This window comes from Bombus terrestris, chromosome 1 (genome assembly GCF_910591885.1).
Source record: "Bombus terrestris chromosome 1, iyBomTerr1.2, whole genome shotgun sequence".
NCBI lineage: Eukaryota > Metazoa > Arthropoda > Insecta > Hymenoptera > Apidae > Bombus > Bombus terrestris.
The window spans coordinates 2,265,525-2,278,219 of NC_063269.1; the positions used below are offsets into that span (position 1 = coordinate 2,265,525).

The window sequence follows — 12,695 nt, forward strand, 5'->3', positions numbered from 1 at the left end:
GATTCGAGGAAAAGACGTGTACGTCGGCTTTGCCCAGCGTGATTATTCGAGCGGAACTCGAGTTTGCCAGAGAGAATCGTTAGGAGATCGCTGTTACTTGGTCGATGCGCCGTACTTTGGCGAAGCCTGCTTTATTTAGCCTCTGCAGCGGAGAAAATAATGTCGATCTAGTTTCGCGTTGTTTTGAAGGAAAGTATGCGCTCGGAAACTGTAGTCGACAGCGGGTTGGCGAAGGTACCGAGAGATGAAACGATAACAGAGCGTTCTGGATGGCGAGAGTAAGCTATAACGAAAGAACGAATATGGAAGCGAACATTAGAAAATCAATGCAGGGTACACATTTCTGACGGACGAAGGACGAAGGCGAGGGCCGCGAAATCAACGAATACCGTTTGCGTTGGCAAAACCGAGGCAGTGTCAATTTTCATTTGCATAGTCGGACAAGCAGATTACGGCGGTTAGATATTAAAGGGAACGAGGGAACGGCGGTACGCGTTTTGAAACGCGGTTTGTAACTGTTCGTCGAACGTTATCGCGCGTCGACTCGCGTCTTATCAGCGTATTGGCGCGCTGCGTTCTCGTTTCAAAGCGAAATTTCCTACGATTTAGCCACGTCGGCGACGCGCGTTAATTACTCAAGACTTATCTGGAGCAACACGCTGCCTGTTGTGCGCCAAGGTCGCAGGGAAATGCAATTACGCGTATGTCTGAGCCCGCTGACTTTTCACACGTGTATCACCTTAATGGCGTAATAACGCTACGTAAAAAGGGAACTAACCGTGTCAAGGATGAACGATAATTCTCTTCTTTTAAGAAGAAACGAGGAAGATGAGGGCGAACTCGAGAGTTGAGACAGACTCGTTGATGCCGGAGAAGCGTATTATGACATTTTTTCCTCTCTCCTCGTTTCCTTTTTTCTTCTCGTTTCGCGGACATTAGTTAAGATTACATTCGTGTTGTGCCTCGTTCGTAACGTGCACCGCTAAAAAAAACGCAGGAAATGGAAAGAGAAAGAAGAGAGAGAGAGGGACGAGAGGTGAATAAAATATAGAAAAAAAGCGTAGCTGGAAGTGCAGCCAGTCCGTTGACTGAGCGGATTAAAATGGACGCGACAGGAGGTGCTGTGAATATCACTTTTCCAGCGTGAACGATAACATTCAGAATGTTCGAGGCCACCGGGTATCTATTGAAATTCCCGCGACTCCTGTTTCAACGGATCAAATCCTACGGGTTTTCCATTTGTTACCACTGGCAGACGAGAATGTGACAACCTACTGCCCGCTGCCTTTTCAACGAATTGGAACGTAGCGTTCGATCAAACTATGGTTACCCTTTCGATCCAGCGTCGACGATATCTCTTTCGTTCGGAGAAGCATCGAAGAATATCGAAATGCGACGAAGGATCGTGTGACGGGTATTAAAGATGATTAACGTGGACTAGAATGACGAATGCGATACACCTCGCCAAGAGTATTCGACGCGAGTACAGAACGGTGTAACACACCGTCAAAGTTTACCCACGTTCGTACGAGTATGCATTATTCTGTGAAAAATAAAAAAACTCGAGAATTCGAGAGACCTAGAAATTGAGAACTCGACGACTATAAAAATGTACATTGGGCCAACTCTAAAAACACTCTAAAAATCGGCGATACGATAACTCTAAAATTAGAAAAATTGCGAGTCGAGGCACTCTAGAATATTGGAGAACTCGCGAAGAATTCGAAAATTCCAGATCCCTAAAACTCTAGAGATCGCGAATTGAAATTCTCGATAATATCACGACCCGAGGATTTATGAATGAACTGCAGGAAAACACATGATTCATTGATTCAACTGCATTGTGTAACACATTGTGTAACATACATACAAAATGACCGTGTACTCACCGTCATCGAGGTATGTCGGAATAACAACAGCGTTGTTTCGTAACGCGGGCAAAGTACGTCCGCGTAAAGTTCGACTGTGCACATGTCCTTGTCGCCGCTCTCTTCGCTCCACTCGACCCATAAATCGCGTTGCATTTTCACGTGGTATTAGTACAGTTCGTTTCACGCATGACGAGGTCGCCATTATCCAACGTCTATGGGAAGCACTCTCGTCTTTAACTTTGTATCTACATAACGACGCGATGCATCACCATACATTATACCGGATGTCTGGTGGTTTCCATATTTTCGTAGTCTCGTCGAGCTTTCTTGAGTCTCGCTTCCTCCGTATACCGGCGAGTTTTCCATGCCGCCAGTGACACGGAAGTAACGCACGATCGATTACACGCGAGGCTTATAAATAACTTCGTTTGTGTGTGGTTGCACGATGCTCGCGTTAAAAACGGAAGATCGATCTCCTTAAAGAATATCCGAGCTCGCGGAAAGCGAAGCAATCGATTAATCCGATACTTTAATCAGAGATTATTACGATCGCGGAACTGAAAGTTAACGAAAAAATCGATTTCGATTATATTGGCGATCGTGTAACAATTTAGCTCGTACTCTCCGATAAATAAATTATCAACAAAACGTATAAAATCCTAATTCGTAATCCATCAAAGAGCACGTTGGATAATTTAACTATTCGTCTCGATAGGAAGTTAAAAAAGAGAATCATCTATCGACGAAAAGAAAGAAAACGGATTATCAAGATTAACCGAGTAATCCAGGCCGATCTGGTTAATTCGACGACACGTAGCCAGCAAAGAGTCGGTTCGGCATCGAGCGAAATTGGACGAGCCTGTCCGATAATAAAAAGCGCTCTCCTCGGGGACTATTAAGATATTCGATATATCGATCGTCGTTTAAATCGTTCCTTTCGTTGATTTTATAACTAAATTTTACGATACACCACGCCATACAGTACGTGCACGCGGTGTTGTTTCAACCTGGTTGAGCTAAGAGATTTGCTAACGAGGCGAATGAATAATTTGAATTCCTGCTTTTCCATGGCTGGTAATCGGTCCATAATTCATCTGAATTCCACTCTCATCGCACAGTTCACCGTTACCAACGGAAGGAAACGTAATGACGTTAAATGAACAGTGTTCCCTTTTCGCGGAACGGAGGGAGGTTGAACGTTTCACGGTTAGTCGACCATAGGAAAATTAATTTGATCGTTAGGCGAGAACGCGAGAACAGGATTAGAATTCGGTGTAGTGAAGCGCGAGGCAGCCAGTCGTTCGGCTTGTCCTTTTATCTCGGCCCGCTGCAGATTAGCAAGACTTAACGCGGTTATTGTTTTCGTAATCCGCAGAACACCTCTGGTTCGGTAAACATTTTCCTTCGAATACGGCACCGCACGCCACCGTGACTTTCTTCTTCGAACATTCGCACTCTGTTTTATCTTTCTTCTTCCTGAATTCTTCTGTCATATTCTCTTACGCGTGATGAACGAGACGTTTAATAGAACGCGAACGTTGAACGCGAGTGACGAGAATATCGTACCTGTCAACGGGAAATAAGTACGTACATACATTGATCGAAGCTGACGCACGGTGTACTAGAAAATCACAAAGGCGAAATTCTTCGGTTCTTGTTACGCTTAAGGTACAGGAAAGAGCTCTGAGCTTTTCGTAGCTCCTTCCAGCGTACACGCTTATTTGCATATTTTATTCAGAGATTGTCGTCTAGCTTTATCACGCTAGGGAAAATTTGCTTGGAGTAACGAACATCGCGATTAGTAACATTTTTATCTTAAAGCTATACTTTTTACATTATCTGTGATTCCTCAGACGAATCTATTAATTTTTTATCGTACGCTACTCTTATTTACATTCGCGAGAAAATGTCTCTTGCGTCGCTGTGCTGTGATCCCATTACATTAATTTATATTTTTAATTATCTTAAAATATACCCGATTCTGGTCACGTTTTCTGTTCGAAAGGTTTGACGCTCGTTCATTATTGTTCGATGTTTACTCTTTCGCACCGAGAAGTAACAACGATGCGAGTAAGTCATCTGCATTTGTATCTTCCATCGAATATAAAGCGTCAAGTTTTAATTAGTTGTCGCTTCGCGTGATTTTATTACGCGGCATAATTACACGGGATGACAGGGCCGGGTAATAATACGCGTTTCGTTCGCAATATGCTAATTAGGTTTTCAAAAAGCCGGAGCTCCTGTGCTTGTAACAATGGACTGCGAAAATGGTAGCTCGGTTTCTAGGATGTCTACGACCGATCGATAGGCCCGTGTAGCAGAAAGCAGCTACAACGAAGAGGCAGAAACAGGTGATCGACCCGAAGCTTTCGCGGAACGTTTGATGGAAACGTTTTCGCTTCGCTGATATTTCTGAATATTTCTGAATAAAAGTGGGAAAAAACGTTTCGTAAAATAAAAATCCGAACCTGTCGTTGCGATCCGACTTGTCGACGATTTTAGTAGCTCATTGTCGAATTTTACGTTTTATCTTTAATCCGATTCCCTTTGAAAAGCGGGGAAGATTTCTGAAATTCGTAGATCGCTGAAGAAGCGAATAAAACCGAGGAAACAAGGTTGTTTTATTTTAATACGTAGGCAATTTTGAAAATCGTAAGTACAACGTTTTAAAGGCTATATTAATCCACGAATGTCTGGTTTGCTTGCGCAGGATGTCCTACGAGAACTGGGACAGAAAAAGCCGCAGCTGGACGAGCTGGTGCACACCGCGGAAGCGCTGCGTGCGGACACCAATAGACAGCAAGTGCACGGCAAAGGTAAGCTCATTCCCTTTTCCCCTATTTTAACCCGTTTCAGCATTCAGAAATTTTTATTTCGCGTTTCTATTTAATTCGACTCGCTCCAACCTAATTCCCGTTACGCGGTTATTCACAGCTTACAATTCTCAAGTATTTCGAATTACGAGCGCTATTCGTTAGAACAGGTGATAATTTATTATCAGTTAAATCGTGAAACGAACGTAGGACGAGATTGGTAATGAGAATATCGTCATCGCGGAAGATCGATATCCGTATCGATAGCCAACGACCTTAATAAGTTTTTGTCGTCGGAATTGATAAGGGTGCACGGTTACTGCTTGCCAAGCACTTTTCAGGCCCCAGCAAATTTCAGAAGTTTAATTATCGGCCTTGATTGTTCGACCAAAGCTTGTAATAAATTGAACCATCTGTTCCACGGGACAGCTACTTATTATACGAAGTATCTTGCTCCAAGCCGTTCTTTTCAATCGTTTCTTACGTCCGATTGAACGGATCGCGTGCAAAGGATTTCTCCTCTGTCAGCGGTGTTCTTATGAAATCGTCAATTTGTCTTTTCTTCTACCTGCAACTTGATTCCGTAATAAGCGATCGGATATCCGAACATCATCCTAATGATATAGTAGGAATATTAGGTTATAGACAGCTTTTACTCATGAAATATAAAATAAAGTAAAATAATTTATCCTTGTTTAACACTTTGACGGTCGTTCTTTGCCTTCGCTTTGGTCGACTATCGTCGCGTTTATAAGACTTCAGTTCCTTTTTTTTTCTTTTCAAATTTAATCGGCACTTGAAAGCTAGGCTTGAAATTTCTATGTTCGATAGAGCTCTATCGAAGCGAAACGATTTACGAATGCACTGAAAAGACCAGCAATTTGTGAGTCTAATGATCCAGTGAAAGCGAATGCTCAGGAAATGGTTATAATCCCGCTTCTGGGATTATATTCTTAAATTAAACGATATAACTGTACGGGGCAATCGATAAATAAATAAATAAATTTATATAATCATAGTAATCATAGTCATATAATAACCGTGCTCGATGCAATCAACGGCGAAGCATTGACGCGATTTCATTTTCTCAAGATCTTTAAACTCTGACGATTCTTCGATTCTTAATCGCGATCGACTTTCTACGTGGCATCGAGCGTGCTAATCTAACGGCGCGAGTTCTTCGGACCGTTCCACGTGCGTTTTCCATACCGTAACGCCAGTACTCGATTCTCGATCACTCGACAAGCATCGACTGCCGAATATTTTCTCTTCACGGTAATTCCAGCCGTTAATTGACGACTCGTTGGTCTATCTGGGTGGATTGGAAATTAGCTCGGTTAACCGTTTGGGGCGAGCGAGGGATCCGATTGATTTGGAAACTTTTTAAATCCCCGCGAATCTGGCGCGGATTGACGCAATAGAGGGTCGAGCGCGGAGATTAACGGCGATGCCGTTAATTGTTTCAAGAGCCCTGGAAAACTCTCTCTCCCGCCGATGTCGCATTGTTCCTTCTATATTAGCGTGCCGGTACTTGTCAGTCCCGTCTGGTACTGCGCCCGTGCATTATAGCCAGACGATTCTTTCGTCCATTGTTTTCAGCAGGCCGCCCACTCTGCGTGAAATAGGGAAGAAAGGGTTCGCATACCGGGCGTATCAACCAGTTGGTTCCCGTCTCTTGCGTTATACGTCGCAAGCTACGTTTCTCCTCCAGCATTCTTATTAATCGCACCTGCGCCTCCTTTTACCGTATTTCACGCTATTAAATGTCTTGGTTTCGCGTGATTATCAGAATTATCAGAATCATGGATGTTGACGCAAATTCGTGTCTTTCGTAAATATAAGAAGGTACTAACGAATCTAGCGTTCTCTTCTTTCTTTCGCTTAAAACGTATTATTCTCTATCTTTTTCGATGATACGTTTTTGCATCTTCAAGTCTTATATATACGCGCAATCATTCGCAGTATGGCAATCGTATACATCGTTTCCATGGAATCGGTGAATTTTTCGTCCAGTTGCCTTAATAATTCCACTATGTTAATGAATAATACGGTAGAGATCGAAGAAATTGTTATTCCTGGATATTAAGTATGTAACACTGATCGTGCAATAATAACAGGATAATCTAATATAATTTGAATGGACAGGAAAAAAGAATTCGATGTCGTGACACTACTTCATATCCTTGTAAAAACTCTACTTCGTATGGAACTTGCGACGTCGAGGTGAAAACTTGTAATTCGTCTCTCTTTAACTTGATCGGAACGTATATACTGGAAGAAAAATTGTGCGTCCAAAGTTGGCCAAGTTTATCGTTCGGCGGTACATAGAAAAATAAAAAGGTGGCCGTTTTATCGATCTAAAAATCGCTCGTACTCGCAAGCTGTCGGTTTACGGGTAGCAGCCCGATGTCTGGTTTCCCGTCTTGGCTGGCGTGCACGTGCCTCCTCGAGATTGAACCGATGCTGAAGTGGCTCGACACGGCAACCTCGGGTATATCGAAAGGCGGCCGTATTTTGGCCAACCTCTCCACAGCAGATTTTTCATAACGGTCACGTTATCAAACCGCGGCAAATGCCCACCTAGTCTGAAGTGCTGCTGTTCCCTCGCAGCCTTTAATTACCAGCACGAAACACTGACATGCTAACGCTCTCGCGTTTCACCGCCGTTTCTTTCTTCTATGCATCGCCTATATTATACGCTCGAATTGTTCCGTGCCTTCTTCTACTTTGTTTCTACGTAGAAACGCGTTCCTAATTTTTTATATTATACGTTGAACCACTAACCACGCGTCTCTCGTTCCTCGTACGTAGGAAATCGGATATTACGATTGCTTTGTAATTAAAAGTAAATCGAAAATATATCATTGTTGATGCACCGATTTACATTACCATTCGACGTAGCGAGTATTCGAATATAAAGCAAATACGATATCTACGATTAGCGAAGATTCCACTTGAAATCTATTAAACGTCGTCCTCTGGTTTCTCGGAGAAAAGAAATACGCGAGGAACGTCCGATGTTACCGTCAAAAGTTAACCGTGCAAAAACGACTTCATGAAACATTCAGAGTTCCTTTCTACTTTACGTAAACGTTTCCTATCTCCGCGTAAAATTACCGTGGAATCTTTTCGAAGGCTCGAAAGTGCATCGAAGCTAACGTTTCAGCCAGAAAGTATCGCTTCGTCTTAAAGTACAATGGTCGTTCAGATTCTCATATCGCGTACCAGTTTATTTCTCAGACAGATGTACGTGGATGAATGCAATCGGCTGATATATACGCGGCGTTGATTCTTTTTCCGGCGGATTTCGTATTCGTCGTTGATATTTTCGTGACTATCGACGAGTAACGCACCAGAGGGAGACGAAAAACGATAGAAAATGTCTCGAGATAAGCCATTGTTCCCGCTTTTATCCCGACAGTTACGTACAGTCAACGATGCAACTTTCTTTGAGGGAAATTCCATGAATTGTCTTGAACCGTGTCGCGAAACTGGCGTCGCTCGATCGAATACCTGATCTCCTTCGGCATTGTTGCCAAAACTCTCGCTCGCGGAATTAAATTCTTCCGTGTCGTTAATTAAACCCCTCTATTAGCCGGATGGGGTGGCAGATTCGGGTCTGGTGAAACCGGGAGGCAAATTAACTCCAGGTGTGAAGTCGTTTCCAAGACCGAGTGTTGTAAGAATGTAAAGCGACTTCGCGATCGTTTGCCTTAGATATTTCCTGTCGAATGGCGAATATAGTTCCTGTTCTTCGTGCAAAATAATTATGACACGAGTTCGATTTATGATTATACGTAGAAGAAGAGATATCAATTAGATGATTTTAAAATTAAATAGAACTTCTGACATTTTAGAACCGAGAGAAGAATTTTGTCAAATTCAAATTATCAGCGATTTGAGATATTTATATCGTCGTCGTAATAGTTTCAAGATTACAGGGAAAGAAGGTCGCGTTACCTAATTTTCGCAGAGAAACACATTTAGAGTTCTTTGCGCTGTCAGTCAATGTCGCATTAACAAAATCGTCCTCTTGAAACTTTTCAGATATTTTTATCGAGAGACCTACTTCAAAACTGGTTGTTTTCTTTGTTACGTTAAACGTCGTATTATGCTGCCCCGTTTAATCGTACAGTTCGTTAAAATCGAAAAATCAATAGAAACGTGTCTATCACGCTCTTTCTCTACGTCTCTATCGCGCGACCTTTACTTTATTATATTTGCAACTGCAATTTACAATTCAGCCTCCAAATCCGTGAAAGGGAAATAACAACAACGTCAATATTCACATCCGTGTATTTATCAAAATTCACTCTGGATTCACTGGGCGTAACCATTCCATTTGCATAAACAGATTCCTCCATATTCGAGCTGCTTCATACGGTAGATGGAAAATCGCGGATATATTAATAACAATTATACAAGCGCGTTAACAGCTGGTCGGATCGTTTTCGGTTGACGATAATGCAGCACGGACGGTGCGTTCTCGAGGTTGGTTCGGAAGCCTCTCGGCATTGCATTCCTGCGTGTGGCTTTTGGGACACACATCCGTCGACCATGGCGATAGGACGGTGTGCGAGATAGCAACCGACTTGTACCCCAGGAATGAAGGCAAGAGCCACTTCAAAGCCGACAGCGTTTCTATGTACGCGTGTGTTCACCACGTGTGCACCACGATAGGACGAATACACGTGCATTGTGCACGCATCCCTCTGGCTATAAACCGTGCCAATAACGCACCCTATTCTTGTCGCGTTACGTAGTCGACGCATGCCCATTATAAACCTTCTGGATTTTTAACATTACAACGCGAAAGAATATTTCAGGGAATTTTACGGTCGCGTAACGTGCAGCCTCCGGTGTCAAAGCCAATTTTCCGATTTGATTTTTCGATATTTTTTCATCAAATCTACCGATGAAACTGCTCCGGTCATTTTCACGTTGGTTCGTTAAAATTTTGTTGCTTCTGTGTTTACTTAATTCCGGCTCAACGCCTTAGTTCGGTAGAGGGTAAAAAATGTTTTAACGTTAGTGCAAACAACCTTTTGCCCTTTTTTTTACAGTTCAAAAGAAAGATTATCAGCTTCCTAAAAATACTTATATATTTACAATATCTACGTTGGCAGGCAGGTGCTGAAAAAAAAACAATCGTGAAACAAAATTAGAAGAAATTGTACTAGTGTATCCGAAAGAGCCGATGTATTTTATTTCCCGAAAATGAGACACTAGAGGCGTTGATAGGCGAAAACCGCAACCTGTTGCAAGGAAGTCAGAACTTGGCATTCTCTTTATACGGATGATGTTTCATAATGGAGTCGATGAAGCAAGGTTCTGCTTCTTGAAAAGTACCCATTCGCTTCGCGAGCCAAGGGTTATTCAATTTTGACGACTCGCCGAGTGGAAGAGTACGATTGACCTAACTTTTATAGCCTCCCCTATGATTCGTCGAAAGATATTTCGCGTGATAAATGGCACGTCGCATAAAAACCTTGCAAAAATCACACGCTTAGAAAAACACAAGATATAGTTGGTAATAAAGCTATACGAAGTAGAATATGGCATATATACGATGTTGTATTTTCCAAGTAAATATACAGAAGCGATTGATACCGAGTAAACACGTCCACTCGCCATCGATACCATTTGTCCGTTATTGTCTTGTCCACTATCCTGATTAACCGAGTGTTTGTCCACTCTTTTCGATCATAATAATTGTAATCTTCACTCTCGCGACAAATCAAACGCAAACGAGCAAAAGAGAAGAACAGAAAACGGAGTAGCAAACGCTAGAAGATAATTTGCCCATCTACAAAGTTTGACGCTTTTCCTCTCCCTTCGAGCTTTACGCAACGTAGACGAAGCATTTTCGCTGTTCGAAACAACAACGTCTAACCGCGTGGAAGACGTAAACACGAGCTGCAAATGGTAGGAAAATATCTTATTCACCCTCGAAGCGCGATATCAATGTTCTTTTCTTCGATCGGTAGACCCGTTTAATTGGGCGTTTCTTTCGTAAGCTTTTTAAGATTCAGAGTCGAACCTCGGTCCACGTGCACTTTCCATAAGTTTCACTTACGGTTTATCCTTCCTGCTACAAATGGTGTTTCTCTCGTTCGTGTAGAAATGGTTCACGTACTTTTCTGGACAAAACTCGCAGGTATAAGGGACGGCTACCATACCACTTGGTCGTCTCGCCACTTCGCAATTACCCCGAATCTATGGCGACTTAAGAGCGTTGCATATCTCCCAAATTATACGTACTTTAGGTAACTTATTGCGACTAAAGTATCAGTACGCGTCCCGGCTTCTCGCCTAATTGCTTAATTATGTCAATTAATGGGGGAACGGCGGAGCTTGCCAGCTGTGTTTCGCTTCCTCTCAGAGGATGAAGTATGTCCGGAACGTTTCAGCCGCTGACACCCTTTCGCCTCGGGCTTTCAGGTAACGAGAGAAGAGCTCTTTGATTTTCAAGCAGGCAGTTTTGTTATTCGATACAGAACGCTAATTGTAAATTGTTAATTATTCGAGATACATGGTTAGTTGGTTCGGAGTCTCGCGATTTGTTCGCTTTCCAGTTGTTTATTCGCGTATTCGCCTTGTTTGTTTATAAACTTCTGTCTGTTTACGCCCTTGTTTCATTTACTCTTATCAGATTCCTTTAACGTGATTTATTCCTCCCGTGTGATATAGCAGAATTTCAGCTTCGCATGTTAAAGTCGATCTACCGGAGACGGTGTACGAGAAAGTGTTAAGAGTGAAGATTAATAGATCGTCGAGGGATCAAGTTGAAGATCTAATCCCTTTGGTTTCAGCTACTGCTTTAGCGCTTTGGTTTCGAAATTCATTAAGCTACTCGCAATTACATAAATACGTCAAACGTTAGACGCCTATAAAACATTTGCTCTATCGATGTTTAAAGCGAATCGGGAATCAAAGAACGCGGTATCTCTGTTCGCAACTTTCAATGTCTCCTTTGAAATAATTTCTTTAAATTAGTTGTTGAACCATGTTGATTAAAATTCCGTTCTCTATCGAAACCCTTTGGTCGACGATGACTACGCATTTCGAGACGTAAGAGCACTCGTTGCCAGACAAATAGGAACGTTTATTCCACGACAGAGGTGCGTTTTCTTCCGCTTTCGTTGCACGTTTCACGGAGCGTAGGAATTTGAGGGAAGAAAAAACGAGAGTGGAGAAGAAGCAGCCGCGACAAACATAATGGGAAATCGTTGATGGAGACATTATACTTCCTCCATTACACACGACGAGAACGAAGTTGCTTAAGAACCGCGTCGCTGTTTGGGAAGATTGCTTTTTCTCTCTCGAAAAGGCTCGCTCTACCTCCGGCGGAAGACAGAACTCCGTCGTTCCGTGCATGGTCGAAGTTGTATTACGACATTAACGAGCTAATTGGATTTAAAAATACACCATGCCTCTCTCCCTCTTTCCTTGTTTTTGACACATTTTCTTCTTTGATGCCTGACAAACTTTTGCGGTTTCCTGAGCGACAAGCCATCGTATACAATGTAATTTGTGGCCGAGACTACATATTAGTTTGGGTTAAGGTGATTTCGCTGCAACCGCCGCTGCTGTTGTTCTTTCAGCCTGGAAAGCATTACGTCGTACCTGTAATATTTAACGTTTAATGGCATCGATTGTAAAGAACGTTTTCGATAAGAATGGAAAACTTCGTTACAAACGCTGTCGTTTCGCGTCTTTTGTATTTCGAGATAAAAGTGGTAATTTGTGATTTATGAGGTCGTGCGAATATTAGGCTTTAAGTCGGTTCTGTTCTTTTAAACTGGTCACGTTACACTCTTTACAAAAACATGGTTTCATTGATCTCTTGATCCATGCAACGCGTCCAACTCTGAATTGCTCGGCTTTGCTGGAAATCTCGTTCGATTCCCGGAGAATGTAGGAATTTTCAGTGGATCTCTGGCGGAAGGTGAGTCTCGGGTGATCTCGCGAACAAAAACACGATGGATTCACGTCGAGAGATCTGACTGGC

General features: G+C 42.6%; 1 protein-coding gene across 9 annotated transcripts in view; it reads left to right on the top strand.

Annotated features, from left to right (window-relative positions):
* Positions 1-12,695, top strand: part of LOC100642674 (dystrophin, isoforms A/C/F/G/H) — a 439,133-nt gene that overhangs the window by 95,465 nt on the left and 330,973 nt on the right. For all 9 annotated transcript variants that reach the window (XM_048406314.1, XM_048406316.1, XM_048406313.1 and 6 more), the window contains one exon: positions 4,582-4,687. In XM_048406314.1, the coding sequence (XP_048262271.1) occupies positions 4,582-4,687 (106 nt within the window). The remainder of the gene's footprint in view (positions 1-4,581; positions 4,688-12,695) is intronic.